The sequence below is a fragment of the Lissotriton helveticus genome, chromosome 1_1, assembly GCF_964261635.1.
Source record: "Lissotriton helveticus chromosome 1_1, aLisHel1.1, whole genome shotgun sequence".
Lineage (NCBI taxonomy): Eukaryota > Metazoa > Chordata > Amphibia > Caudata > Salamandridae > Lissotriton > Lissotriton helveticus.
This window is the reverse complement of record NC_136057.1, coordinates 1,326,763,758-1,326,791,571: the sequence shown is the minus strand read 5'-3', so window position 1 is coordinate 1,326,791,571 and position 27,814 is coordinate 1,326,763,758. Positions and strand designations below refer to the sequence as shown.

Sequence of the window (27,814 nt, the reverse complement as noted above, 5' to 3'; positions counted from 1 at the left end):
AGCTTCTAATATCTATTCCTTACCTCCAGTACGAGTTCTCTCCCGCCTCAGCTAGGGTTTCATTGCGAATGCACGGCTCACCTGTTCATGCCGTGTTTTAAATATCCGCCCTGTGCTCGTGATTGGATAAAAGGTAAGGTCCACCCAGCCAATCGTGTGGTGTACGCACAACGAGGGATAATTAGCATAATGTTACTGTTTGGGAATGCAAACTATTGGTCCACTGGGGATTACACTCGACTCCTCCTCCTACTTAGTTTGGTTCCCTCTCTGGTCCGCCGCAATGTTGCCATATGCTTCCGGGTATCGGTGATGGCATGTTATAAGTGTTAACCCTATTGGTTAAAGGGTTTGTAACAGAAAATTCACACGGGGGCATATTGGAAGATTCTATTGGCGAAATGTCCAGCCTATCTGAATACACTATTCATACGCCTTATGTGTATTTGAAAAAGACGGGCTACTTGCGCATTGTCTACCTCGTCGAGTTGTCACTGGTAACGGTGATCTTGCATTTACAATGCCTAACTTGCTACATTATAAAAAGAATGACTAAAGCAGGTCAAGTATCTAATCTCTAGAGCAGTGTTTCCCAAACTGTGGTCCGCGGACCCCATGGGGTCCGTGACACATTCCCAGGGTAGGCAACAGTTTTAAAAGCACAGAAACGTTTCTTGTATAATTAGCAGCCTTCCAGCAACAATCAAAGTGTCAAGAGAATGCCAGTGATTAATGTACCTGCTGGAGAGCAGGAGAGTTGTGTTCAGTGGCAGCTTTGATTTAAACTAATCTAGCACAGAGGGTTAACGTGCCTACTGCAAAGAACGTGAAACATGCATCTTAAAAAGCAGTATTTCATGTGCCTAGGTTCGTGGTTACTGCTTTTGTCACAGAGTTTTTTTTGTTACTTTGCACTTCATAAGTGACAAACGTAATCTAGCAGAGGGACCTATAAGCTGTCATCAAAGAGCTGCTTGCAAACTGCATAGTACCAGTTAGTAACTTATATTTTGTCCCAATTATTCATTAACCTGATGCTGCTAAAATGATATATTTGGGTGGAAATACATTTTTAATGTTAGTCAATGCTAGCCACTGTGTTATGTTCTTAATCCTGAGTTTGTGCTTTTCCAGACCAAGCACTCTTTAAACATTTTATATACACACTGATTTACATATATGATTCAATGTCTCTATATGTGTGTGATGTAAAGTGCTCTGACATCCTACAATTTTAAGAGAGATGCTATAAAACAAATGAAATACATGTGACAGAGGGGCTATTACTTCAATATAAAATACTAAGGGTGAGATGTATGATCTGTTTTTATATGTGCGAACGGGTTCGCGAACTTGTTTGCGCATGCAAAAACCTATTGGGCCATGTACATAGCCTATTTCGCGAGTTGCAATTTGTTTGCGACTCTCTAAATAGGTTTTGCAACTTGCTATTTGGAAGGGGCATTCCCTTCCAAATAGCGAGTCTCAAAACCATATACAAATGTTTTGCGGTCGCAAAACAGTCACAATTACCACCCACTTCAAGTAGATGGTAATGCATTCACAAGTGGGAAGGGGTCCCCAGGGGACCCCTTCCCCTTTGCAAATGCATGCAAAAATTTTTTTTAAGGGCAGGCAGGGACCTCTACCTGCCTGCAGAGAATGAAACGAAAACGTTTCATTTTCTTTTTTTTAATGCATGGTAAACAGGCTGCATTTTTTTCAAAAAAACTGCTTTATTTAAAAGCAGTCCGAGACATGGTGGCCTGCAGAGCCCAGCAGGCCACCATCGTTGGGAGGGCTGGCATTCCCAATGGGCTTGCAAATTGCAAGAGGCTCATTAATATTAATGAACCTCGCAATTTGCGACCCCATTGGGAATCCCAAACAGTGTTAAACACACTGTTGTACATTTCATTTAGCAACTCGTGATTTGCCACTCGCAATGTGTCGCCAATTGCGAGGCGCTAAATGAAATGGTCGTACATCTGGCCCCATAATCCTTAGTACTTTGAGTATTTGTTTTGTGTGCACACGTGTATTTTTTTCGAATTACTGTTTTAACGTTTGAAATTTAACTCATACAAATTGCTTGGGGGTCCCCGGCTTCCAGTGGTGACTCAATGGGGGTCCTCAGGAGTCAAAAGTTTCGGAACCACTGCTCTAGAGTATCGATAGGGATCTATGCTGCACATCAGATTAAGATTCATTCTGACTGGACAGTGGTCATGCTGATAGTCTTACTATTCAGTCCTAATCTAAACGCCTGCACTAAGTTAAACCGCAGCGAAGCACGTCTAACTACTTCGCAATGCGCTGTACTTCAGGGGACCTAGGCATCAGGTGTTATTTACAGGCATCTGGCCCAATCTTCCCTTGTATTGAGGCCTTTCACTCTGGTGTTGAGATGACAGAAGTACCATTGTTCCCTGACTTTTCTCATTTTGTCAGTATCTCCACCTCTTCTGTTTGTCCTAACTTTTTCTAGTATGAACCATCTGAGGTCCTCACAGGAATGGTTCAATGTTCTAAAGTGTTCTGTCAGAGGCGAGTTGCACTTGTTAGTGCGGATGGCCGATTTATGCTCAAGTACCCGTGTTCGTAGCTCTCTACTAGTTTCTCCCACATAGCACCTATAGGCCCTCTACCGAAAGCCAACGGACCCTTACTGGAAGTCTTGCTTTAGGGAACTACAAATGTGGAACATGCTCTGTATGTCCCCACTGCATAGTCAGCAAAAGTATCGAATATAATGGCAAAAAACTCATCCCCTCAACCCTCAACAATTGCCGTAGCCAGAATGTAGTTTATCTTCTTCTGTGCCCCTTCAACTTAGGCTATGTGGGAGAAACTAGTAGAGAGCTACAAACACGGGTACTTGAGCATAAATCGGCCATCCGCACTAATAAGTGCAACGCGCCTCTGACAGAACACTTTAGAACATTGAACCATTCCTGTGAGGACCTCAGATGGTTCATACTAGAAAAAGTTAGGACAAACAGAAGAGGTGGAGATACTGACAAAATGAGAAAAGTCAGGGAACAATGGTACTTCTGTCATCTCAACACCAGAGTGAAAGGCCTCAATACAAGGGAAGATTGGGCCAGATGCCTGTAAATAACACCTGATGCCTAGGTCCACTGGAGTACCGCGCATTGCAAAGTAGTTAGACGTGCTTCGCTGCGGTTTAACTTAGTGCAGGCGTTTAGATTAGGACTGAATAGTAAGACTATTAGCATGACCACTGTCCAGTCAGAATGAATCTTAATATGATGTGCAGCATAGATCCCTATCGATACTCTAGAGATTAGATACTTGACCTGCTTTACTCATCCTTTTTATAATGTGGCAAGTTAGGCATTGTAAATGCAAGATCACCGTTACCAGTGACAACTCGACGAGGTAGACAATGCGCGAGTAGCCCGTCTTTTTCAAATACACATAAGGCGTATGAATAGTGTATTCAGATAGGCTGAACATTTCGCCAATAGAATCTTCCAATATACCCTAAGTGTGAATTTCCTGTTACAAACTCTTTAACCAATAGGGTTAACACTTATAACATGCCATCACCGATACCCGGAAGCACATGGCAACATTGCGGCGGACCAGAGAGGGAACCAAACTAAGTAGGAGGAGGAGTCGAGTGTAATCCCCAGTGGACCAATAGTTTGCATTCCCAAACAGTAACATTATGCTAATTATCCCTCGTTGTGCGTACACCACACGATTGGCTGGGTGGACCTTACCTTTTATCCAATCATGAGCACAGGGCGGATATTTAAAACACGGCATGAACAGGTGAGCCGTACATTCGCAATGAAACCCTAGCTGAGGCGGGAGAGAACTCGTACTGGAGGTAAGGAATAGATATTAGAAGCTTTAATAGAGACACGTCTGTCACTCTTTCTTCCAGACTATAATCGTGCTACATTATCTAATTTTTGATCCACCAGGCTTTAGGACCTGGAAGAGATTACGGCACTTGAGCTGCATTTTGACAGCGCTACTTGGGCGAAAATACCCGAGCTCTTCTCACAGCAGGTATGCTTTACGGCGGCTACATTGGGACAACCTAATTAAACAACACGTAACGTTACATGGTGTTTAAAAGAAGACTAATATTGTGTCTTCTTAGGTAATAAGTCCCAAAATAAGGATCGACTTATTCCTGCCTATGAACGGATAAGTGTGGACAAATTAATCAAGCCTCTGTTATTGCAGGTATGCCGATTAGGAAAATAGAGAGCCTCGATCTGCATACACATAATTTCCCATGTATAATTTCCCACTTATAATTTGTTCCTTTTCCCCTAATTAGGGCTAGAAAGTTCTTATGGAAAACACATAAATAAAGATTGGACGTGTATCATAACACCTCGTCCCTTGCTGCCTTACCAAGTAACAACAGGTAAATGCACTAATTTCAGTCTTTAAAAATTCAAGAAGTGCCGGCTTTTTGTGATGGCACAGCAGGAATTTGATTTTAAACATATATACATTCTCTTGTACTCCCAGGATCTCTCATTGACCGCACACATATCATTTTCTGGACGAAAATAGAACAGGAATACGAAGTGCAGAGATCCATTACCTTCATGCCAAACTAAGGGTAAGACATATAGTGCAGGTTCCATAGGGGCTATGACATTATAAATAAGTACGTTAGAAAACGGGAAAAGAGTACTAATACATGCCCGAAGAACATTTGGTAAACCGTTCAAACGACTTAATAGGTATTGGAGTCTCCTAGATATAGGATTGTGAAGGCAATTTAAGTCTTTTCTTAGCTTGATGATGTTCAATAATGTTTCACATGTATATATTGGAGATTTTATAGAGTAGATTAAAACTTTGACATTCTGTATGCCCTAGGCCTAATACCTTTAACTATGCTGAGACAATAGGGGACAGGCTGATCTTATAATGATGCAAGAGAAAGATTATGTGTTAAATTCTTATCTTATGTATGTTTATTGTAGGGTGACTTATCAGACCCCCTGTTACGACAGACAAAGAGAAAGGTCTTGAAAAAGGTGGAAATAATCAGTTCTAACAACCGAAACGCGTCGACGCCCAATCTCCAGTACAATTCATGTCTCTACCACCAATGTTTATATATTAAAGTTGTAACGATAAAACATAGGTGTCAGAATCTGTGAGCTACGAATGTGCAACTTGTATTTTACAATTTTTATGTTTTACATTTTATGTCTGTTTTCTCAATTGTGCAGGTCATAATTGATTGTGTAATTTGATTAGTTTTTTAACCATCAACTTAGGAATCAGAATATGTCTAGCAGCGTTATTAATTGTTTTTAACTACTGTTGCATAATAAATGATTTGTACTCTATATATTTGTGTTTGTAATAATATTGATTTCATTGTGAATATTTAGGCTATGTTTTAGCTAAATCCTGTTATACTTTCAAGGGAATCTATTCTTTGACTGGTTAGATAACCTCATTTCCCTTGAGTTTCTTAAGGGGTACCTCTCATTCATATATTCTGAGGAACCGATTCCATTGCTCCTTTGATGAGCAGCTGTTGGACTTCGAGACGCAGAAGATTTAGATGTTTCGATTCCGTGGCGTGAGGCGATCTGGAAGGTGGAAATTTTTGAAACTCTAGTGTGTGGCCGAATTATACGATGTTAAGGACCCACCGATCCGATGTAATCATTTTCCAGTTGTGGAGATATTCTGAAATCCTGCCCCCCACTGATGTTACTAGAGGGGGAGGAATAGTAGACAGAGCCATATAGCCGCTATTGTCGTTTAGACGTATCTTTCCCCTGACGTCCCTGTCATCTTCTTGATGGTTGGCGAGAGAAAGGCGCCGATTGACCCTGGCGCTGTGAGTATTGGGGTTTGTAGGACTGAGAGGACTGAGAGTACGAAGAGTAGCGCTGTTGGTTGCCACCTCTGTAAGATGAAAAACCTCTTCCTCTTGCAGCCCTGAAAGGAACCTTCCGGTAATTCAAAGACCCCAAAGATCTTGCCGTATCCGTGTCCTTCTTGATTTATTGAAGGGCATCATCTATATGCTTACCAAAAAGTATTTCTCCATCGTAAGGTAAGTCCAAGATCTTATTTTGGACTTCTTGGCGGAACCAGGTTGCCCGAAGCCAGCCCTGACGCCTTAAAACTGCTGATCCTGCAAGAGCTCGGAAAGCGGTGGTTGCTATGTCCATAGCACAATCTATCACCTCTGAAGATGAACGCTCTACTTCTTCCAGAATCTTCTTGGCCTCTTCCTTTGCACCATCCGAAAGTTGGTCAACAAATGGGGACAAATCGAACCACATCTGGAGATCATATCCACCCAAGATTGCAAGAGCATTAGTAGCTCGGACTAGAAGGCTGGCCATTGAGGAGAACCTTTTTCCCACATTGTCCAGGCGTCTCCCCTCTTTGTCCGGCGGTGTCGTCAGAGGCGCTGATGGATTCTTGGACTTTCCTTGCGCCGCCTCGGAAATAACTGAATCCGGCTTTGGTTGACCAATCAGGGAAGCAGGACTGTTTTCTGGAGCCTTATATTTTTTCTCCAGCCGGGGAAGAACAGGAATGACCGTAGCTGGATTCTGCATTACTTTAGTACCTTCCGACCACACATGCTCAACTATCAGAATTGAACGGATAGATTTTCTGTAAGGCTCCTTAAAGTCGTAAAGGAAACAGTCCGACTGTACTGTAGTAATAGGAAGACCAAATCTCTTGGACGTCCTCTCCATAAGGTGATGGAAACCTCCAATGTCTGCTGGAGGAGATGTAGTAGGATCCATTAATGGTGAGACTGGATCCTGAATAACATACTCGTCCCAATCTCTATCCGGGTCAGGGGCTTGATCTATCTGATGATCGTCATCAGTTGAGTTATCATCATCCTGAATAGCAATAACCTTCCGATGGCTTTCTTTTGGATCTGGCTCCGAAGCTCGGGAAACATGAGGTGTTACTGTAACTGGAGGAGTAACAGGAATGGAAGGAGGAAGAAGCTGCGCTTGCTGGTCCGAAGCTTGAGACGGAAACCTTCTTTTGTAGTCCTGTAGCATCATCTGCAAGTCCGTTATGAGAGAAGAAGGCATTGCCACCATGTCTCGTTGTTGCTGAGGCCTCTCTTGCTGAACAAACTGGCGTTCCTCCGTATAGTAGTCCTCAGAGTCTGAATCATGGTACTTCACTGGAAGTTGGGATGGGCTATATGCATCTCCATAAGGGCCATCCTCATCATCTGATTCCTCCTCGAAAAGCAAAGTTGGAGGTGAGGGTGTTACTCTGCGAGGCGAGGTCATCTTTGGGGTGACCTGCTGTCTTTTTATAGAAATGTGGACATTTTGAATCGTTGACGACGTCGTCGACAAGATCGTGGTCGACGGGACCGCCGATCATGATCATCACCGCTGTCGTCGTCGACGTTGTAGCCGTTTACGCTATCTTCAATGTCATCATCGTCGACGTTGAAGAAGTAAGCACCATCGTCGACGAGAAGGGAATCTTAAACGACGACGAAGATATCACTGTAGCCGCCGTCAACGAAGCTGCCGTCGACGGAGCTGTAACAAAACCCAAGGTAATTTCGGAAGTCTTAGTCGACGTACCAGATATTTTCGTCGTCGACGGACAAAATTTCTTTTCCGATCTTCCTTCCTGAGGGACAGTAGCAGGTTTTTTGAATACCTTCTCCTCATCAGATGGTGGAGAAGCAATAGAAGGAGTTTTCTATACCTTCTTTGATGACTGCGTCTCCTCAGTCTGTCTCATCCTATCCTTTACACCTCGGTGAGGAGATTGTTTGGGACTAGGCCTCTCAGACCTATCAGAGGTCACTTGCAGGGCCTTGAGAGGGGTCTCAGAAGATGTTGAACGGGAGAACCTACCCCTTTTCTTGGATCTCCTGGAGGACAAAGCTGAGGAAGAATCCTCACTGTCGGATGATATAACCTCCTTACGAGACTTCATTTTCTGCAACCAGGGTAACCAGCGGCCTTCCCTGTCTCTCAAGGTCTTTGTAGAGAAAGTCCTGCAGATCTTACAATCTGTGGCCTTGTGATCCAGGTAAAGCAGTAGATACAGTCCTTATGCTTGTCCTCAATGTAAAGCCTCTTCTTAGAACAGGTAGCACAAGCTCTGAATAATGCCTTCTTCTCTTTATCAGACACGTTAGAGTAGAAAAAAGAAGAAAATTCCAAAACTGAAGAGAAATCTCAGCAGAGCTCAGTGGAGACTCCCTTAGCACGACGTGCGGTAGAAAATCTGAGGCTCTGAGGCTCTCTCAGGAGGGTTCTATTGGGTGAGGCTACTCTGATTGGTTGTTGCAAATTTGTTGGTCTCTTTTACAAAAAGAGGCGGATAGGCTACAAAATGAGATGAGGCCTAGGCCTGTCTTTCACTTTTGTACCTACTGCTATGGTATTTTTCTATTACCGAGGCTCCCATTCCGACGACGGGGAATGATACAAAGCATGGGAATCTATGAAAGTCCAATACTGGGGCAATTAACAATAGCTGAAATTAGTTAAAACGTTCTATCCATCACTTTTTTGTATACTACAGTATATAAATCTTTGTTGAAAATAACAGATTTCTAGAAAAGGATGTGATGATAACATAGACAAGTGAAGAGGTAGAGATTGAGAGATTTGGAGTTAAGAGCTAAAGTAGTCAGCGTCTTTTAGGATGCGAAGAAGAAGTCGCTTTTTAACTAGAGATACTTAACAATATGAACAATTCTATACAATAATTCTACTTTTAGGAAGTCTAAGCTGATGCAATTTAGTTTCAAAGAACTGGGAAATGTTTTAGACTGTTATCATAAGAGCAGTATATATCTGAGAATAAAACTACTTACTGCGTCTTTTGTGCCCTTTTTACCATCCACTGCGCTAGGAGGCGGACTCTAAAGGCAACATAAAATGTCAGAAAGAATTGTTATGAATGACAAACTATGAAAATTAATGTAGAGTTTTCACAAGTGCAATCATAGTCTCTATAAAACACATGACTGCAGTGACACCTTTAGTTAGATAAGGCCAGATCCACGTAAAAGCAGTGTTAAGTGTGATGTAAGGGGCTATGACTGCATTTATGACAAAGTAATACAGCATTGCAACGTGTAAAATCTAATTCTTTTATCAACAACAAAAGCTTGTGCTAATTCCACATTTTTGTTAATGGATTTGCCTTATTATTTTTTGTCCAAACAGTAATCATTACACACTTTGATCGTTCATTTAGTCACGTTAAAATGTTCCAGTAGAATACACTCCTGTCTTTTACATTTTTACGTTGACACACTACTCATGCAAACGTCATAAAAACCTGTGGAAACACTATTTCTGTTTTCTGCACCCCAGTATAAGCTACAAATTGTGTTAATACCTTAAATACAATGTGTGGGAATCCTATTCCTAACTCATGGTACTGTTACTTATTTTTGTGACTCTCCAAATGGGTCGGAAGGTGTAAGTATGAGCACTGAACACCAATATTAACTCATTTCACATAATGAGGGCCTGTGAATATGGAAGTCCCCTGTTTTTCTGCAATAAAATACCTGAAACTGACTCTATGGAACAGCAAATACATATCCACAAATCATAGAACAGCTGCTCAGAGGATGACAATGCATCTGAAAGGCCACATGTAGAAAAAGAAGAAAAATTACTTCTGACAGATGAAACCTTATATCTCAGGGTTGGACTGCACTGTGGGAGCAGTAGTGAAACAGTGGATAAAGACTGACCACACAACAGCATTGAGATGTAAATAGATAAGACAAAGGGAATAGTCTGGGACAGTTTTTACTGCGTACCAAAGCTAATACACAAGGCAAAGGTCTCTGTGCTCTGAATTGTGTGCATCAGCAAAGCCTAGAAGGTCCATACAATGAAGAATGTAACAAAGGAACCAAGGGAACCAGGTCCTTTTCTGTGTAGGATGATGGTCAAAATGTGAATCTACTTCTCTCTTTGAGTGATAAGCATTAGTGCCACAGTGCCCAACATGATATCTTTAAGATTTGCACAAATGCATTTCAACAGGCTGAATATGCTAACCTGTTTAATTGATGTTTCCTCGGTGTTGGACTTGGCCCGCAGGGCAGGTTCACCCCTAAACTTTTTGCTGTTATTTGTGACCCTGTGTCAGTGATTTTTGGGTCTCTGCGCACTTTTACCTGGGTCCCAGAGTGAAAGTGCGTGCGTGTAGTATGGCTGGCCTGCCCTCCCATAGGAATGCATGGGGAATGTGTGTGTCCCTGGTAGTTCCTGATGCATGGGGAGTGCAGGCTCGAGTTTAGTATGTGTAAACTCGTGAGAGTGAATGCTGCGAGATGGTGTCTGCGGCATGTATGTGTCTAGAAGGGAAGTGCTACTTCTGGACATTGATGTGCGTGTGCTGTGAGGGTGCTGGAGAGTGATTGGCTGGAGCTGGCTGGCATGCCAGGCTCCAGGAAGTCTGGATGGATCTGCCCGGTGGTGAGTGGGAGATTAGCATGAGTGATGTGTGGGAGGAGTGTACCTGTGTCCTGGATGGGCTGGGTTTTCCCCACACAATGCTGGCTCCGTCCCCCTGTGGTGTGTCTAACGACCCTAGCCTCCCCAGTGAATGAAATGGGTGGTTGGGCCATCAAGAGTGCTCCAGAGCCAGCTGCAACTGGTTTTCCCCCCACCCTGCACCTTGAAACAAAGGATTTGCTAGTATAAGAAGGGGCTGTGTCCCCTTAGAAAAGGTTCTGCTTTTGGATCCTGCCAGAGGGGGCTGTTGCTGCTGCTGGGGCCAGGAGGACCGCCACTTGGGGTGTCTCCCTGCCTGGAGACCCAGTGTGCTGGCTCTGGCCCAGCCTTGCCCCCCTGCGTGCCTCCAGCCCCTGCTGGAGCCTTGTCCTGTCCTCCAGTGCTGGGGAGCACTGAGGACTTCTTGCCTGCAGCCTGAGAGCGCTGCTCTCTGCCCTTCAGCGCTGGGGAGCGCTGAAATCGCCTGCCTAGCGCTTGAAAGCGCTTGATTTTGGCCATAGCGCTGTGAGCGCTGTATGCTGTCCTGGAGGCGCTTGGGAGCGCCTGCCCTTCGTTACTAGCGCTGCTAGCGCTGGGTGTGCACAGCCGGTGCCCACCCGGCATCTGACTGCCCCGTGTGGCGAGTTAGCGGCGCGGGTGCCACCCCGCTCATTGCCGCTTTGTTTTGCCCGTGAATTTGTGATTCACGAGGGAGCCCACTCCTCGGATCACCTGGGAGCCCGCCTGCCTGCCTAAAAGTGAGCCGCCGCGCTGCCCGCGGCGACCCGGAAGTGGTTGTGAGGCCGACCACTCACAGCGCGGCCCGAGAAAGGCCGACCGGAAGTCCCGCCTTACTCCCAGCGTCCCGCCCCCGGGGCTCCCGAGGACGAGGGATAGCCCCGGAGCCCAGCGAGGAGCAGGAGAAGTGTGGAGAGAGCCCCCGAGGAGCGGGAGCTCTCGTGCAGAGCCGCCGCCCGCCACGAGACAGCCGGTGAGTGCCTGAAAAGGGAGAGGGGCGTCGGGACACATTGTCGGTGTCCGCCCCTCCCCCGGTAGCGCGACCTCGCGCCCTTGTGTTCAGAGCCAGAGAGGCTCTTAGGGGGCATTTTTGGGCAATTCGAGTCCCCAAGAGGGGGACTCCAACCCGAGCCAGAGAGGCTCTTGCTGCCATTTGTCTTCCTGAGTCCCCAGAGGGGGGACTCCACCGAAGCGCCCCCACGTGTTCGAGGGTCCCCCGTGAGGGGCCCCGACGCCCACATCCTTGTTGAGGAGCCCGGAGAGGCTCCTGGGGGCCATGTTGTTCTTTGAGCCCAGAGAGGCTCTGAGGGTGCCATTCCCTCGTTCTGGAGCCCAGTGAGGCTCCACAGTGCCACAGTGGTGGTTCTTGAGCCCAGAGAGGCTCCAACGTTGCCCTAACTTTCCCTGCACCAGTTGCCCAGCACTTTGTGGGCAACTGCTACGTTTAGGCCCTGACATTGGGACACAGGGACTGTCACAGGTGGTGACTGATCTAAGTTTTGCGCAATGTTATTGCTACACCTCTGAATGTTGATGCATCATGTGTTTTGTCTTTACACCCCTACAGGTAGTGTGACATGTAGGTGGTTGTTTTTCTCCCTAGTACAGGTGGTGCTAGTGAGGTCCTGTTACCAGTGATTACTGGTTGTGTGCTCTATTTTTATATTGTGTGCTACCCTGATTTTACTTTCTGAAAGTATTATTTCTAAAAGTGCTGATACCCCTGACAGTGGTCCAAGTGGCCCTGTCCTGTGCAATATCCCTTGTAAATTCCGCCCGTGCCTTTTGGCACAGTGTAACCAGATGTGTGTTTTATCTGATGTATATTTATTATAATACAAAGGCTATTTTTACATAACCTTGTGTGGAGTTTCCTTTGTGGTGGGCCTTTGGTTGTTGTTGCTGGGGTGCGTGCGCAAATACTTAACTTACATCGCCTCCAAGTTTAGCCTTGCTGCTCGCGCCACGTTACCTAGAGGGTGAGTAGGGGTTATCTTGGCGCGTGTAACTCCCTTGCCCTGACTTGGGTGTGGTGGTCTCTGACTGACTTTGGCGAAAGCCCTGGCCAGCCAGGGATCCCATTTCCAACATTGGCGGCAAGCGGTGAGGATAAGGATTTGTGTTTGCGTTGTACCACAGTAGCGGCTGGCCGCACTTCAAAGCTCTACATTTTTAGATAACCACATTTTGGGGATTATTGTTTTTGGTAAAATTCCATTGTTTCTTCTCCTGAAGAGTGTCATTTTATAATTGTGTTCAGTGCATTTGTCCCCCGCCCTGCTTCCAGAGTTTGGTACCTGTGTCACTTTTGGTCAGGTTGAGAAGTCAGGGGTGGTAGAAACTGCCTTACCGATCCGAGGGGAGGGTGTGTGTGGATGAATGGTGTGTTTTTCTGGACGCATGAGTGAGTTCTCTTTGATAAGGAGAGTGTTGAAATTTTGGAATTGTGTACTCTTACTTCAGATTGCTAGGTCCCTTGTGTTGCACGTGTGTGTGCGCATCCTGTCAAGATGGAATCTCCTTTTAACCTCTGTGGCCTGTTTAGGTACAGTATGCATGAGTTGGTGCGGTTTTGTGAGGAGAGAGACATCACAGTGAGTGAGTCAGACACCCAGTCCAAGCTTAGGGATAACATGATCCTGTGGCAGAAGAGTGACTGGGAGCGTGAGCACAGTGAGAGAGAGAGGGCCCGGACCGCACACCATGAGGGTGGTGGGTCTGAGGGGAGCCCTGAAGAGTCTGATGTGGAGAGTGAGTGTGACAGTGACTGGGCGCCAGCAGAGAGCGAGTACCCCCTAGATAGGGAGTCCCTTGCTGGGTCCAGTGTCAGATGTAGCACCCCATCCCTTTCCCTGTCCCCAGAGGAGTGGTTGGATAGGAGAGAAGAGAGGGAGCACCAGCTGGCCATGGAGAAGCTCCGGTTAGAGTATGCCAGAGAGATGGCGCAGCTGGGTGTGAATGAGCGGACTGCAGAGGCTGAGAGGGCCTTGGCCAGGGAGAAGATAGCCCTAGAGTGTAGGTTATCCCCTGAGCGCAGTCTTAATTTTCTGGATCCCCCAGGGAGGGTTGAGTCCAGTGGTGGCAGCTATTTAAATCTCAGTCTAGAAAGTCCCAGTTCCCAGAGTATGGTTCCTGTTTCCCCAGAGGAGGAGAATAGGTTGAGGTTTAGGAACCTTAGGAAACCGTCTCATCAGTCTTGGGAAGACTTTGAGGATGACTGTTGTGGAGCCCTGTGTGATTGGGTACGGGAGCCCACGAAATGTGATTGGGACATATTGTTCGATATGTTTCTCAGAGAGCAGTTGCTCAGTTGTTGTTCACCAGGGTTGCGCCAACACCTGTTAGGGTGTGGATTGTCTGAACCATGTGAGCTGGCAGAGGAAGCAGACCGCTGGGAAGGGACCAGAGGTTCTGTAGAGTCATTGGTGAGTGACTCCGAAAGTAGTGGCTCAGGGATCTTCCAGCCCAGCGTGGTGGAAGATGCTCAGTGTAGCCCAGCTAGGTCCCAGTATAGTGAGAAGGGTGTAGGGGCTGACTACCTGGCTCAGTGGAGCAGGAGTCAGTGGGTGGCTGAGAGCCCCCAGAGGCCCGAAGCCCTGTCTCAGAACCTGGGTGGTTTCTTGAGGGAACACCAGGTTGGGGACCTAGGCTGTCCTGTTAGCCCATTTGAGGAGGATCTCCTAGTGAGTAGAGGACCTGGAGCGTCTGTAAAAAGAGCTCCTGTGGTTCTAGAAGCTGGCAGTACTGCTCCGGTAAGGAGGGTACAGGAGTCCAGCGTGAGGAGTGATTGGGGGATGAGTTTCCCAGTGGATGCACCAGTGGACCAGAGACTAGCCAGTTGGGCTAGATCTTCTTGGAGGGACCCGGGTGGTGCCACTTCTGGTCTGGGGGATCGTCACGCACTGTCAGGTGGACAGAGGGCGGGAGATCTGCGCCAGACAGACAGTCACACAACAGATGTGTCATTTGTTAGCCTCAGGGGGATTGTGTGTGAATCCCCAGAAGTCCTGGAGTGCCAGGCAATTGTTCCACCGAAGGTTTTAGACCAGAGGTTGGAAGGCCAGGTTCAGGGTCAGCCTGACCTGAAGGGTAGGACGACTGTAACCAGTGTCCTGACCGGTTCTTCTTCCAGAGGAACCTCTCCAGGTGGGAGAGGGCAGACCTCTGGAAGGGGGTGCAGAGGGTGGGAGAGCCCACCTCTGACCCCGGTGCAACCTGAGGGGTTAAACCCTGGGTTTGAATGGCGTTCTGGGTGTACCCCTCGCAGGAGGAGGAACCCTAAAAGAAGAGGTAAGGGAAGGAGAGCCTTCCCTGAGACTCCTGGTCCGCCTGAGGTTGTAGACCCTAGGCTGGAGAACCAGTGGCAGTCTGGCCCTGTCTTGCAGACAGGAAGAGTGGAGAGTGGCTGTTATGTGCCTGGGGTTACTACCCCCCACTTTGTGAGTAGGCAGGAACCAGTGGCACCTGGGTGGCCTAGGGCCTGGTCCTGGCCGCGGACAGCTGAGGAGTACCAGTGGGGTAGCCCAGCTGGTCCTTACAGTAGCTTTAGAAGGAACCCTAGGGGTTCACCGTGGCATAGAACCGGAGGGTGTCCCGGCAGTGGCGGGCCTGCGTCCGTGTTCTATCGCCCCAAGCAGGGAAGTCCATCACGGTGGTGATTGTTCTCCCCTGCGTTTTGGCTGGAAGGGGGTTGTGTTGGACTTGGCCCGCAGGGCAGGTTCACCCCTAAACTTTTTGCTGTTATTTGTGACCCTGTGTCAGTGATTTTTGGGTCTCTGCGCACTTTTACCTGGGTCCCAGAGTGAAAGTGCGTGCGTGTAGTATGGCTGGCCTGCCCTCCCATAGGAATGCATGGGGAATGTGTGTGTCCCTGGTAGTTCCTGATGCGTGGGGAGTGCAGGCTCGAGTTTAGTATGTGTAAACTCGTGAGAGTGAATGCTGCGAGATGGTGTCTGCGGCATGTATGTGTCTAGAAGGGAAGTGCTACTTCTGGACATTGATGTGCGTGTGCTGTGAGGGTGCTGGAGAGTGATTGGCTGGAGCTGGCTGGCATGCCAGGCTCCAGGAAGTCTGGATGGATCTGCCCGGTGGTGAGTGGGAGATTAGCATGAGTGATGTGTGGGAGGAGTGTACCTGTGTCCTGGATGGGCTGGGTTTTCCCCACACAATGCTGGCTCCGCCCCCCTGTGGTGTGTCTAACGACCCTAGCCTCCCCAGTGAATGAAATGGGTGGTTGGGCCATCAAGAGTGCTCCAGAGCCAGCTGCAACTGGTTTCCCCCCACCCTGCACCTTGAAACAAAGGATTTGTTAGTATAAGAAGGGGCTGTGTCCCCTTAGAAAAGGTTCTGCTTTTGGATCCTGCCAGAGGGGGCTGTTGCTGCTGCTGGGGCCAGGAGGACCGCCACTTGGGGTGTCTCCCTGCCTGGAGACCCAGTGTGCTGGCTCTGGCCCAGCCTTGCCCCCCTGCCTGCCTCCAGCCCCTGCTGGAGCCTTGTCCTGTCCTCCAGTGCTGGGGAGCACTGAGGACTTCTTGCCTGCAGCCTGAGAGCGCTGCTCTCTGCCCTTCAGCGCTGGGGAGCGCTGAAATCGCCTGCCTAGCGCTTGAAAGCGCTTGATTTTGGCCATAGCGCTGTGAGCGCTGTATGCTGTCCTGGAGGCGCTTGGGAGCGCCTGCCCTTCGTTACTAGCGCTGCTAGCGCTGGGTGTGCACAGCCGGTGCCCACCCGGCATCTGACTGCCCCGTGTGGCGAGTTAGCGGCGCGGGTGCCACCCCGCTCATTGCCGCTTTGTTTTGCCCGTGAATTTGTGATTCACGAGGGAGCCCACTCCTCGGATCACCTGGGAGCCCGCCTGCCTGCCTAAAAGCGAGCCGCCGCGCTGCCCGCGGCGACCCGGAAGTGGTTGTGAGGCCGACCACTCACAGCGCGGCCCGAGAAAGGCCGACCGGAAGTCCCGCCTTACTCCCAGCGTCCCGCCCCCGGGGCTCCCGAGGACGAGGGAGAGCCCCGGAGCCCAGCGAGGAGCAGGAGAAGTGTGGAGAGAGCCCCCGAGGAGCGGGAGCTCTCGTGCAGAGCCGCCGCCCGCCACGAGACAGCCGGTGAGTGCCTGAAAAGGGAGAGGGGCGTCGGGACACATTGTCGGTGTCCGCCCCTCCCCCGGTAGCGCGACCTCGCGCCCTTGTGTTCAGAGCCAGAGAGGCTCTTAGGGGGCATTTTTGGGCAATTCGAGTCCCCAAGAGGGGGACTCCAACCCGAGCCAGAGAGGCTCTTGCTGCCATTTGTCTTCCTGAGTCCCCAGAGGGGGGACTCCACCGAAGCGCCCCCACGTGTTCGAGGGTCCCCCGTGAGGGGCCCCGACGCCCACATCCTTGTTGAGGAGCCCGGAGAGGCTCCTGGGGGCCATTTTGTTCTTTGAGCCCAGAGAGGCTCTGAGGGTGCCATTCCCTCGTTCTGGAGCCCAGTGAGGCTCCACAGTGCCACAGTGGTGGTTCTTGAGCCCAGAGAGGCTCCAACGTTGCCCTAACTTTCCCTGCACCAGTTGCCCAGCACTTTGTGGGCAACTGCTACGTTTAGGCCCTGACATTGGGACACAGGGACTGTCACAGGTGGTGACTGATCTAAGTTTTGCGCAATGTTATTGCTACACCTCTGAATGTTGATGCATCATGTGTTTTGTCTTTACACCCCTACAGGTAGTGTGACATGTAGGTGGTTGTTTTTCTCCCTAGTACAGGTGGTGCTAGTGAGGTCCTGTTACCAGTGATTACTGGTTGTGTGCTCTATTTTTATATTGTGTGCTACCCTGATTTTACTTTCTGAAAGTATTATTTCTAAAAGTGCTGATACCCCTGACAGTGGTCCAAGTGGCCCTGTCCTGTGCAATATCCCTTGTAAATTCCGCCCGTGCCTGTTGGCACAGTGTAACCAGATGTGTGTTTTATCTGATGTATATTTATTATAATACAAAGGCTATTTTTACATAACCTTGTGTGGAGTTTCCTTTGTGGTGGGCCTTTGGTTGTTGTTGCTGGGGTGCGTGCGCAAATACTTAACTTACATTGCCTCCAAGATTAGCCTTGCTGCTCGCGCCACGTTACCTAGAGGGTGAGTAGGGGTTATCTTGGCGTGTAACTCCCTTGCCCTGACTTGGGTGTGGTGGTCTCTGACTGACTTTGGCGAAAGCCCTGGCCAGCCAGGGATCCCATTTCCAACACTCGGTTTCTTGATCTGGCCTCTGGATGGCAGTATCAGGAGGTGGTGGCTGGAGGAAACAAAAAATACCCCTAACATTTACAACAAGACTCAATTAGATGTGCTCCTTATATCCATTTTACCTTCACAAATCCATCAGATTTGATCTGTGATAAATACTGGTTGTCTGAGACCCTTGACCTCTTTTTCATTGGTGACAGAGACATGAGTGAAGGCCAAACAATAATTTTAAGAAATGGAGGTATGTCAATACCATTGCAAAAACTTAATTCCACTGATGAAAAATTGATCATTGTATTAGAACTCAAAGACTTATCTTTGTATACAATAGTTTATGAAAATAGCAGATGTCATGGAAAGCTCATGACAATCTAAAAAAAGTATACAATCCATACTAATATTATAAAGAGAGAGCCCAAACATTTGAGGCGGGTAATCTCAGTAACCACAGCACCGATCACAACACCCAATACAGCGTTGGAAAGGGCAGTTGCAGCAGAAGGACATAGGCTATGCAGACGGCCACCATATACATTTTTTTAAAAAATAATACAATTTCAATATTTTTAAAAACATTTTTTTTCAATTTATATTAAAAATATGTAATGTAATTTAAAAAAATAAAATATCTAAAAATAAATACTTTAAAACAATGTAGTAAATTAGTATAAAAAAATAACAATTAATACATTTAAAAATTATCATTTACAAAACCTTTGAAATTCACTGAAAAAACCATAGGTTTCAGCCACGTTATAGTTAGGAATTAGCATTTAAAAAACCTTTGAAATTCACTGAAAAAACCATAGGTTTCAGCCACGTTATAGTTAGGAATTAGCATTTAAAAAACCTTAGAAATTCACAGAAAAAATCATAGGTTTCACACATGTTATAGTTAGCTGGACATTTCACTCATACAAAAACATTGAAATTCCCCCGATACAGTTAGTTCAGCTAACTATAACTCGCGCGCTCGCAATGCACTGCTGATGACGTCACATATTACATCACTCATGACATGGTCAGTGACATCACTCATGACATCACTGATGACATCTCAAATGGCATCACTGATGACATCATCCTTGTGAAAGAGTGGTAGAACTCTTCTCAGCGTGATATAACCTTTGATACACACCTTCAAAAATAGAAACTAAAATTTTCAAAAAAATGGAGATACCAATACCAGTTAGAACAACATATTCAGTTATTACAAAATCTACATACACATCCACTCATTCACCAACAGTTCTATATAGTCACTCATACATGTACTCACTCATCATATGTACTTATACACCTATACATCCTGTTACACACCGATACTCATCCATACAGTTACTCACATACTCACACATTCAAATAAACTATCAAACATCCATTTACTTGCATATACAGCTATACACACACCACTACACTTACTTTTACAGAATCGTACACATACTTACTCTCTTAAACAATCACTTATAGAAACACATACTTATTTATACAGGAACTCTTCCAATCTCTCACACTCTCACGTATAATCACTTATATACATCAATACTCACATATAGTAAATTAAAACATATGTAGTCCATACTAATATTATAACGAGAGAGCCCAAACCTTTGAGGCGGGTAATCTCAGTAACCACAGCAGCAATCACAACACCCAACACAGCATTGGAAAGGGCAGTTGCAGCAGAAGGACATAGGCTATGATGACGGCCACCATATACATTTAAAAGGTAAAAGAACCGTGCCAGCAAAGTAGTCCCTTGTGGGCGTGTCTGCGTTGTGCTGTGGTCGTGGGCTGGGGGTGTGACTAACGCTGGGGGCGTGTGGTACGGCCATCATATCGTTGGCTGTGGGCGTGTGCTGGGGGCGTGACAAACGCTGGGGGCGTGTATCCGGCCTTCATGCCATGTGAGCGCAATTGCGCAGCATCAAGGGGCACGCTGGGGGCGTGAGAAACGCTGGGGGCGTGAACTACGTTCCGCCCTTCATGCCATGTGGGTCGTACATTAATCAGAAGATCGTCTGCTGTGGCCGTGTGCTGAGGGGCGTGACAAACGCGTTCAGCTGGAGGCGTGGTAAGTAACGTTACTGCAGCCTCTCCTGCGCACTGTTACTGAACTCTCTCATTCAACGAAATTACACGCGCCTGGTAACATCAACCAGGGCTCTAGCCGGGCTCAGGTGGCGGATCACTACACCAATTACACGCTAACATCAACCAGGGCTGCAGCTGGGCCTTCTCCGTCCCAATTCTAATGAAACAAAAAATGTTGTCTACCGCGAGATTTTAAAATAAATTCCCCTTGCCAAATACACACATTACACACATTCTATTTCATACCCGGACAACGTCGGGACGGGCTGCTAGTACTATTATATACCAACAGGGGATAAAGCGCAAAAGTGGTAAATCAGGGGTTAGGTGAAGGGGGAGAAGTCTATACTAATATTATCAAGAGAGAGCCCTAATCTTTGAGGTGGGTAATCTCAGTAACCCCAGCACTAATCACAACACCCAATACAGCATTGGAAAGGGCAGTTGCAGCAGAAGGACATAGGCTATACAGATGGCAACCATATATATTTGAAAGGTAAAAGAACCTTGCCAGCAAATTAGTCCCTTGTGGGCGTGTGCGTGGGCGGGGCGTAGCATGACGACAAAAAAAAAACGTTCCTTAAACGTGTGCGTTGTGCTGGGGGCGTGTGAAAAATGGGCACGGCAATTGCGCAATTGCGCGAGAGCAAGGGGCAAGACAAACGACAATGGGCACAGCAATTGCGGAATTGCACGGGAGCAAGGGGCGTGGTCAATGGGCGCGGAAATGTACGGGAGAAAGAGGGTTCAATGGGCATCCGAGTTCAGCTGGAGGCGCGCCCATTGTGCAATTGCGTGGGAGCAAGGGCAGTGACAAACGACAATGGGCGCGCCAATTGCGGAATTACACGGGAGCAAGGGCCGTGGACAATGGGCCGGCAAGCGGCCGCCAACATTCGCGCCCCATTCATAAATTATGATGCCAATCGCGCACCTGGGCATATGCGTTCAATGGGCGTCTGCATTCAGCTGGAGGCGTGGTAAGTAACCGTTCGCTCTACTCACTTGTGGGCCTGCACGTTGTGCTAGGGGCGTGGCACACATACTGGGGCCGAATGCAGTGTGTGCCTTGTATTGGGTGCGTGTCAGACAGACTGGGGCCCAATGCCGTCGGTGCTTTGCTAAATTGCCGTTACGTTCCTGCCTTCACGCCATGTGGGTCCTAAAAAAATAATAATACCTGCAAATAACTTTCAAGGGTCACATATTTTGAATTGTAATAGGGTCGCCACTGAGCGTGCCTGCGGGGATAATAACTGCAGCCTCTCCTGCGCGCTGTCACTCAACTATGCATAAACAAATTTACACACGCGCACAACATCAACCAGGGCTGAAGCCGGCCTCAAGCGGCGGCTGACGCGACTAAGCGGCCCTGCTGGCACACTAACCTTCAAACTGACTGCACTTTCCCACACGCGCAGCGTTTCTAGTGCGACCTGTCACCCACTCAACTCTTCATACCCGGACAATGTCGGGACGGGCTGCTAGTATGGTATATAGAGGTAAATGAGTTAAGAGTCAAGGGGAGTTAGGGGGATGAAAACATGCATGAATGACAGTGATTGGCCTTTAGAATGCCAATATGTACCAAGGTGAACAGCCACGCAATTTAACTCAGTTTTTAAGAAATCCTCTCTGAGCCACCTAATCACTTAATCTACACTGAACTGGGAACAATGTTAGATTTTAGTAAAAAAAACAGTATAAATATTAGAGAAGTAACTGCTTACTATGCCACTCATGGCCTTATCCCTATCCACTCTAGTTGGAGGCCAACTCTAATGATAACAGAGATAGTCAGAAAGAGTTCTCCATGAAAGACAAACTATGGTAATTATTGAAAGTTTTCTCAGGTGCAATTTCAGTCTCTATGACCAAATCAAGTGCAGTGGTGTCCTTATGTCCACAAGGTCAGACCCATATAAAAGCAGTGTTGGACATGCTGTAAGGGAATTATACTGCATTTGTTATTTAACCAATAATACAGCATTACATACTATGGAAGATAATCATTTTATCAGCAACAACAGTTCATGCTAATTCCACATTGTTTCTGAAAATTCATTTTTATTATCTTGTTTAGGTCAAGCAGAAATCATAGTATAGTTCTGCCGCTTATGTCAACACCCTTACCAAAGCCATCAAGTTCAAAGAACAAAAAGTTCTATTTGCACACTCCTGCATCTCTAACAATCATCATCAGTTGGCATTGTAGAATGTTTGATGATAAGGGTTTTTAGATATATTATGATGTAATTCTCCGGGTGGCCCCTTTAGGATACTCAAACTGAAATCCCTCATGTCTTGTACATTTTTACATGGAATGTTCGGACTTTGAAATGTCAGGAAAACTTGTGGGAATTCTCTTTCTGCATGGAACTTCCCATTCCGAGCTATGACTGTGTTAATATCTGGAATTTGTGGTACTGTCACTCATTTTATATGAATCCCCAAACGAATTTGAAAATTCATGGTATGAACATCACTATTAACTTATTCCCTATAATGAATGCTCGTAAATATGCTGGGCTCAGGATTCACTGTGGCAAAATAGCTTGAAACTGGGTTTATGGAACAGCGAATACGTATCCAACAATCTTTGATCAATGACAGATACGAAATACATATAAAGAAGCACATGTGTTTAAAAGGTCACATACAGGAAATTGAAAAAGAACTTGGACAGACAGTACTTCGTATCTGCGGGGTGGGCTGGACTGAAAGATCAGGAGTTATAAATAATAGATAAGGGCTGCCTAAACCCTTCGGTGTATTTGTATACCGAGATAAAGTGTTGAATTATGACACCAAAACATGGGGAAGTTTATAATTTATTGGGATACAGTGCACGTCAGTGGACGATCATGGACTTATCCCAGTTAATTTGAAGTCCAAAGAATTGTCCAGGTTTAATTATCTCTTAGAACAGGGTTTTGGTTATCCACAGGATAAACCTTTTACAGTATTATGTCCCTGGCATATAAGGATGTGAGGAAGGCCTGCTGTGACTTTTGAACAGCAATTGACAGCTGAAAAATAGCGTACCGGACCCTATAATTTAGCACACGCGCTATGATAGGTCTAGATGGTGCTGCTGGAGGAGGGCAACCCCCCAGGGATCAAAGCACCCTTACAACTAGGGACATAGATAATAGGTTGCCTGTGCCAAACAAGAATGAGGAGCATCTTTCCTACAAACAGTTCCATCAGTCCAACAGTCATAGAATTGGAGACCCTCACAATGTTCAAATCATTGTGGAGCGACCATGACTCGAGATCTTTATGTTTGGTGCGTGTTATGTTTAAGGATTAGTACTTCCATCAAGACATTTTTCAAGGCATTGATGCATTTTGAAGTATGCAGCAGGGCCATCCCCCAATTCAGATATGTCAAGTTCGGCGCCATTTATATGTTCACCAGCTCTGTCCAGGTGGTGCTGCATGAAGACAGCTCCCGATATAAGTGTATACATTTTTTTATCTGTTGCCTGCAGGCTATTTTGCATATTTAGGAGCAATGTACAGATATCTGGGGAGCCTATGTTGGTGCCCCCCTCACCCTTAGGGAGAGAGGAGCCATCCTTATCATCACTTTTTGCTGCTGTTTTTTTTTCTCTTCAAAAACTGGTCATGGACTGCTGATGATCAGTTTTATCCATTTTCTATGCTGCGGGCTGGCAAGAAAATGGATTAGCGCCTCTGCCAGAAGTCATAGTGCCGGAGCAAGTCCTGCAGTCCAAGATTTGCCAGGAGAATAATGAGGGGAACAAACCCAGATCTCAAGGGGCCTACTGCGTTAAATTACAGTTGAACATGATGGAGGATAATCCAAACAATCTATAGAGTGACATTAGGGTATAAACTCTAAACGACAGAATGTTCCACAGTGCTAGTGTTACTGTAGTGGTGCAGGGATGGCTCACCTGTAAGCGCGGGTACAGCCCGCAGTGCCACGGGACAGTTGACTCGATCCAAGTTCCCTGTGTTGAGGCAGGTGATCACACAGTGTTCTGCACACCTTGCAGCGAGTCAGCATGCCACAGCAGCCCCTGTGCACCCCAGCTGCGGCCACAAGACTACGCTAGCCACAGTAGCCCCCAAACCCGGACGGTCAGCCTCTCACCTTGCTGTGCTACTCCACCCCCCATGACAGACGCCAAGATCTCACTGCTGCTAGGCCTACTCAGGTCCCAGGAAGCAGGCTTGTAGCCCGCAGGAATTCACAAAGAGGCAGCTCCGGTGGCCCGAGCGGTTGTTGCGGGCGTGCCCCAGCTACACTCCACAGCACACAGCTCTGGTTTCCTGCTGTCCAGGCATACCTACACGCCACCTCCCAGCACCCTGCAGAGGGTGGTAGTCAGTCTCCATCGCCTAGCGTCACTTAAGTGACTGAGGCAGGTCAGCGGACGACCTCCCCAGTGGAACACACCCAGATAGCTGGAGTTTCGCAAGACCATGACTGAGTTCTGCTAGGAGGAAGTATCATCTCCAAAATGGGTTCTGTGTTACCACACTGTAAGCAGGAATAAGAAGAGCGAGTGCCGTTTAGTGCATGTGCCTTTTAGGGTGAGCCCGAAATTAAACACTTTTAAATGTCAGAGAAACTTGCAGAAACACAACCTCTCCATGGAACTCCCCATTCTAAGCTATGAATATGTTCATATTTTGGATACCTTGGGTGGGCATTCTGTTACTAATTTGTGGTTGTGTAGGTAATTTTTCCTGATTCTCTAAATGAATTTGAGGAGGCCCAGTAAACAAACTGAACACCACTATAAACTCATCACCCATAATGTGCAATCGTAAATATACTATGGTAAAATATTTTAAACTGGGTTTATGCAACAGCAAATACATATTCAAGAATTACAGATCAATGGCAGTGATGATTTATATATACGAGGAAGTGAATGTGTTCAAAAGGCTTCATCATGGAAAAGACGAAAAAGGGCCTTGGAGAGATGGTACTTCATGTCTGAGGAGTGGACTTGACTAAAGGAGCAAGAGTCATAAAGAATTAATAAGGGCTGCCTAAATCAAAGAACAGAGGGCTGTATGTGTGAAGGGAATAGCCGGGAACAGATACTAAGTACCCAAGTCTGTGCACAAGAATTTAGTCTTAAATGACTCTGAAATGTGTGCCTCAGCAAAACAAAGATGGTCGTGAGTGTGGAAAATCTAACCTTGGAACCAAGCCCTCGTCTCTCATTGATAATGGGCAAAGGGTATCTCTAGTTCCCTCTTATCATGGTAAGCATGAGCAAATCAGTGCCAAACAGGATATTCTTCAGCTTTTCACAAACATAGATCAACAGACTGAATATACTAACCTCTTCAAGTGATTTTTTCTCAATTGTCTGATCCAGCTTCTGGTCAGCAACATTTGTTGTAGGTAACTGGAAGAAACAAAAAAAGAACTAACTGTCAATGATCCAACAAATTCCACAGGAGCGAAGATGTAAGTTCCGCACACTTTCCACAAACAGCACCAGGAGAACCAGAGTAAATGCTCACTAGTGGTTGTTCACTAAAAGTGTGGGGAATAAACCAAAAGAGTGACCACCACACTTCCCCAGATGAATTAGTCAGTTGTTTGGTCCCAGCAGCTTGAAGGTGTAGGAAGCTGTAAGGATATAAAGAAGAGTGACAAATATACAATGGATGCACTAAATCAGAGACCCCTATACACATTGACACACGACAGGAGATCCTGCACTCACCCCATCAACTGTGTTGGAATTCCTCTGTAATCTTCTTCCATGAAGGATAACAAGTTGCAAGAAGAAGTAAGGGAAACACAGCGCAACTGGGACAACCCTAATGCTGACTAGCACTATCTAATGAAGAGATGGCAAAAATGAAAGATGTCTCTCAATTTGGTTCTGCTCCAAATACAAGGAGTGGAACACACGAGAGGAAAATAAACAGAAACGAAATAAAGGCTCATCTCGTTGTCCGGCTCTGGGAACTGGGCGGAACACACGAGAGAGAGCATTAAGGGCAAGTCTCGGTGTCCAGCTCGGGGTGAGGAGGAGGAGCGGAACACACAAGAACAAGGAGGGCAAGTCTCGGTGTCCGGCTCAGGGTGAGGAGGAGCAGCGGAACACACAAGAACAAGGAGGGCATGTCTCGGTGTCCGGCTCAGGGTGAGGAGGAGCAGCGGAACACACAAGAACAAGGAGGGCAAGTCTCGGTGTCCGGCTCGGCGTGAGGAGGAGGAGCGGAAAACACGAGTACTCGAGGGACAGGCTAGGTGATTGATGCAGCAGAGTGGTGGGAACGGGGAACGCCAAAAAGGGGATCTTGGAGCTTCCTAAGTAATAGTAGCAACAAACTACTCGCCGCTCATATTGGAATGAAGGGGGAAAGTAGAACGCACACCTCGTACCAGGAGTTGAGTCACCAAAGGCGTCGCGGGTAGCGTTCTGTAAAATACCCAGCAGTCGCCAAAACAGGAGCGACGGATTTCACGGGCAAACAGGATCTGGAGTATCGGGGAGGGGAGAGGTCACGACCAGGAAGCAGTAAGCCAAGCAAGGCGTTACCGTGGAGGCGGGCTCTTAAAGGTTCCAGGGACCGTCTCACAACTCAAGTTTCTGGTAGAAAGGGAGGAAAATACCGCTGTGCGTCTGTCAATGTGCGTCTCTGGCCTCTACCTAGATTCTTCTCCTAACAGTTCTCCCCCCCAAAAACCTCCTCCCTGGCTTAGGTTTTGTAGGGTGTAAGGCATGAACTCTACGGACTAGTCTAGGTGCATGAATGTTGCCAGCTGGTTCCCAGGATCTGTCTTCCGGGGAATAACCCACCCAGTCAAGGAGGTATTGAAGTTTTCCTCGATGCCTGCGGGAATCAAGGATTTTATTCACTTCATATTCCTCTTCGGCTTCAATGATAATTGGAGGTGGAGGTTTTTCAGGTACTAAGGGAGGTGTATACTTCTTGAGCAGTGAACAGTGAAATACAGGGTGTATCTTTAGATTTGCAGGTAATTGTAAGTGTAAAGTTACTGGAGAGAGTATTTTTGTTATTACATATGGACCAATGAAACGAGGCTGTAACTTTCTGGATCCTTCTAATCTCAGATTTCGTGTAGATAACCATACTCTTTCTCCTACCCTGTATTCAGGCTCAGGTCTTCGGTGTTTATCCGCTTGTTTTTTCATTAACTCTTTCATTTTGGCTAACTCCCTGGATGCTTCTTGCCATATGACTCTGAGGTGTTGATGGTGTTCCTGTAAAGCCGGGATTCTATTCATCTCTGAAGGGAGGGTAATAGGCAGAAACCTAGGATGATGGGCCAAAGCAAAGAAAAAGGGAGAAACGCCAGTAGAGGAGTGGACACTGTTATTATAAGCGAATTCTGCCAGAGGAAATGCTTGCACCCAAGTACCTGCAATAGTGGTTAACAAACATCGGAGGTAGGTTTCTAAAGCTTGATTTGTGCGTTCTGTTTGTCCATCAGTTTGTGGATGGTATGCAGTGGATAGTCTATGATCTATACCAAGTGTCTTACACATACCTTGCCAAAATCGGGAAACAAACCGGGCACCCCTATCCGAAATGATAATAGACGGTAAGCCATGTAACCGCACAATGTTTTCTATAAAAACCTGTGCGAGTTCTTTGGAAGAGGGTAGTTTCTTTGAAGGAATGAAGTGGGCCATTTTTGTTAACATGTCTACTATAACATAAATGGTAGTGTATCCTTGACAATTAGGGAGATCGGTGATAAAGTCCATACTGGTACTATGCCATGGAGCAGGGGGTATTTCCGTGGGTTTTAATAAACCAGTTGGAGCGCAGTGAGCAGCTTTCTGTCTGGCACAAGTGGTACAAGTATTGACAAACAAGGAGATATCATTAGACATTATTTTTCCACCAAAACCATCTTTGGCATGCTTTAAGTGTCTTGTGGCTTCCGGGATGTCCGGCCATGGTGTCATTGTGACACCATTGTATAAGCTGTTGTTGTAGCTTTGCAGAAGGTATGTAAA

General features: G+C 46.8%; 1 protein-coding gene across 15 annotated transcripts in view; it reads right to left on the bottom strand.

Annotated features, from left to right (window-relative positions):
• LOC144823590 (uncharacterized) overlaps positions 1-27,814 on the bottom strand; it is a 739,799-nt gene that overhangs the window by 315,565 nt on the left and 396,420 nt on the right. For 2 of the 15 annotated variants that reach the window (XM_078682237.1, XM_078682336.1), the window contains exon 28: positions 8,852-8,899. The exons of the other annotated variants lie outside the window; for them this stretch is intronic. In XM_078682237.1, the coding sequence (XP_078538363.1) occupies positions 8,852-8,899 (48 nt within the window). The remainder of the gene's footprint in view (positions 1-8,851; positions 8,900-27,814) is intronic. 15 annotated transcript variants of the gene reach the window in all.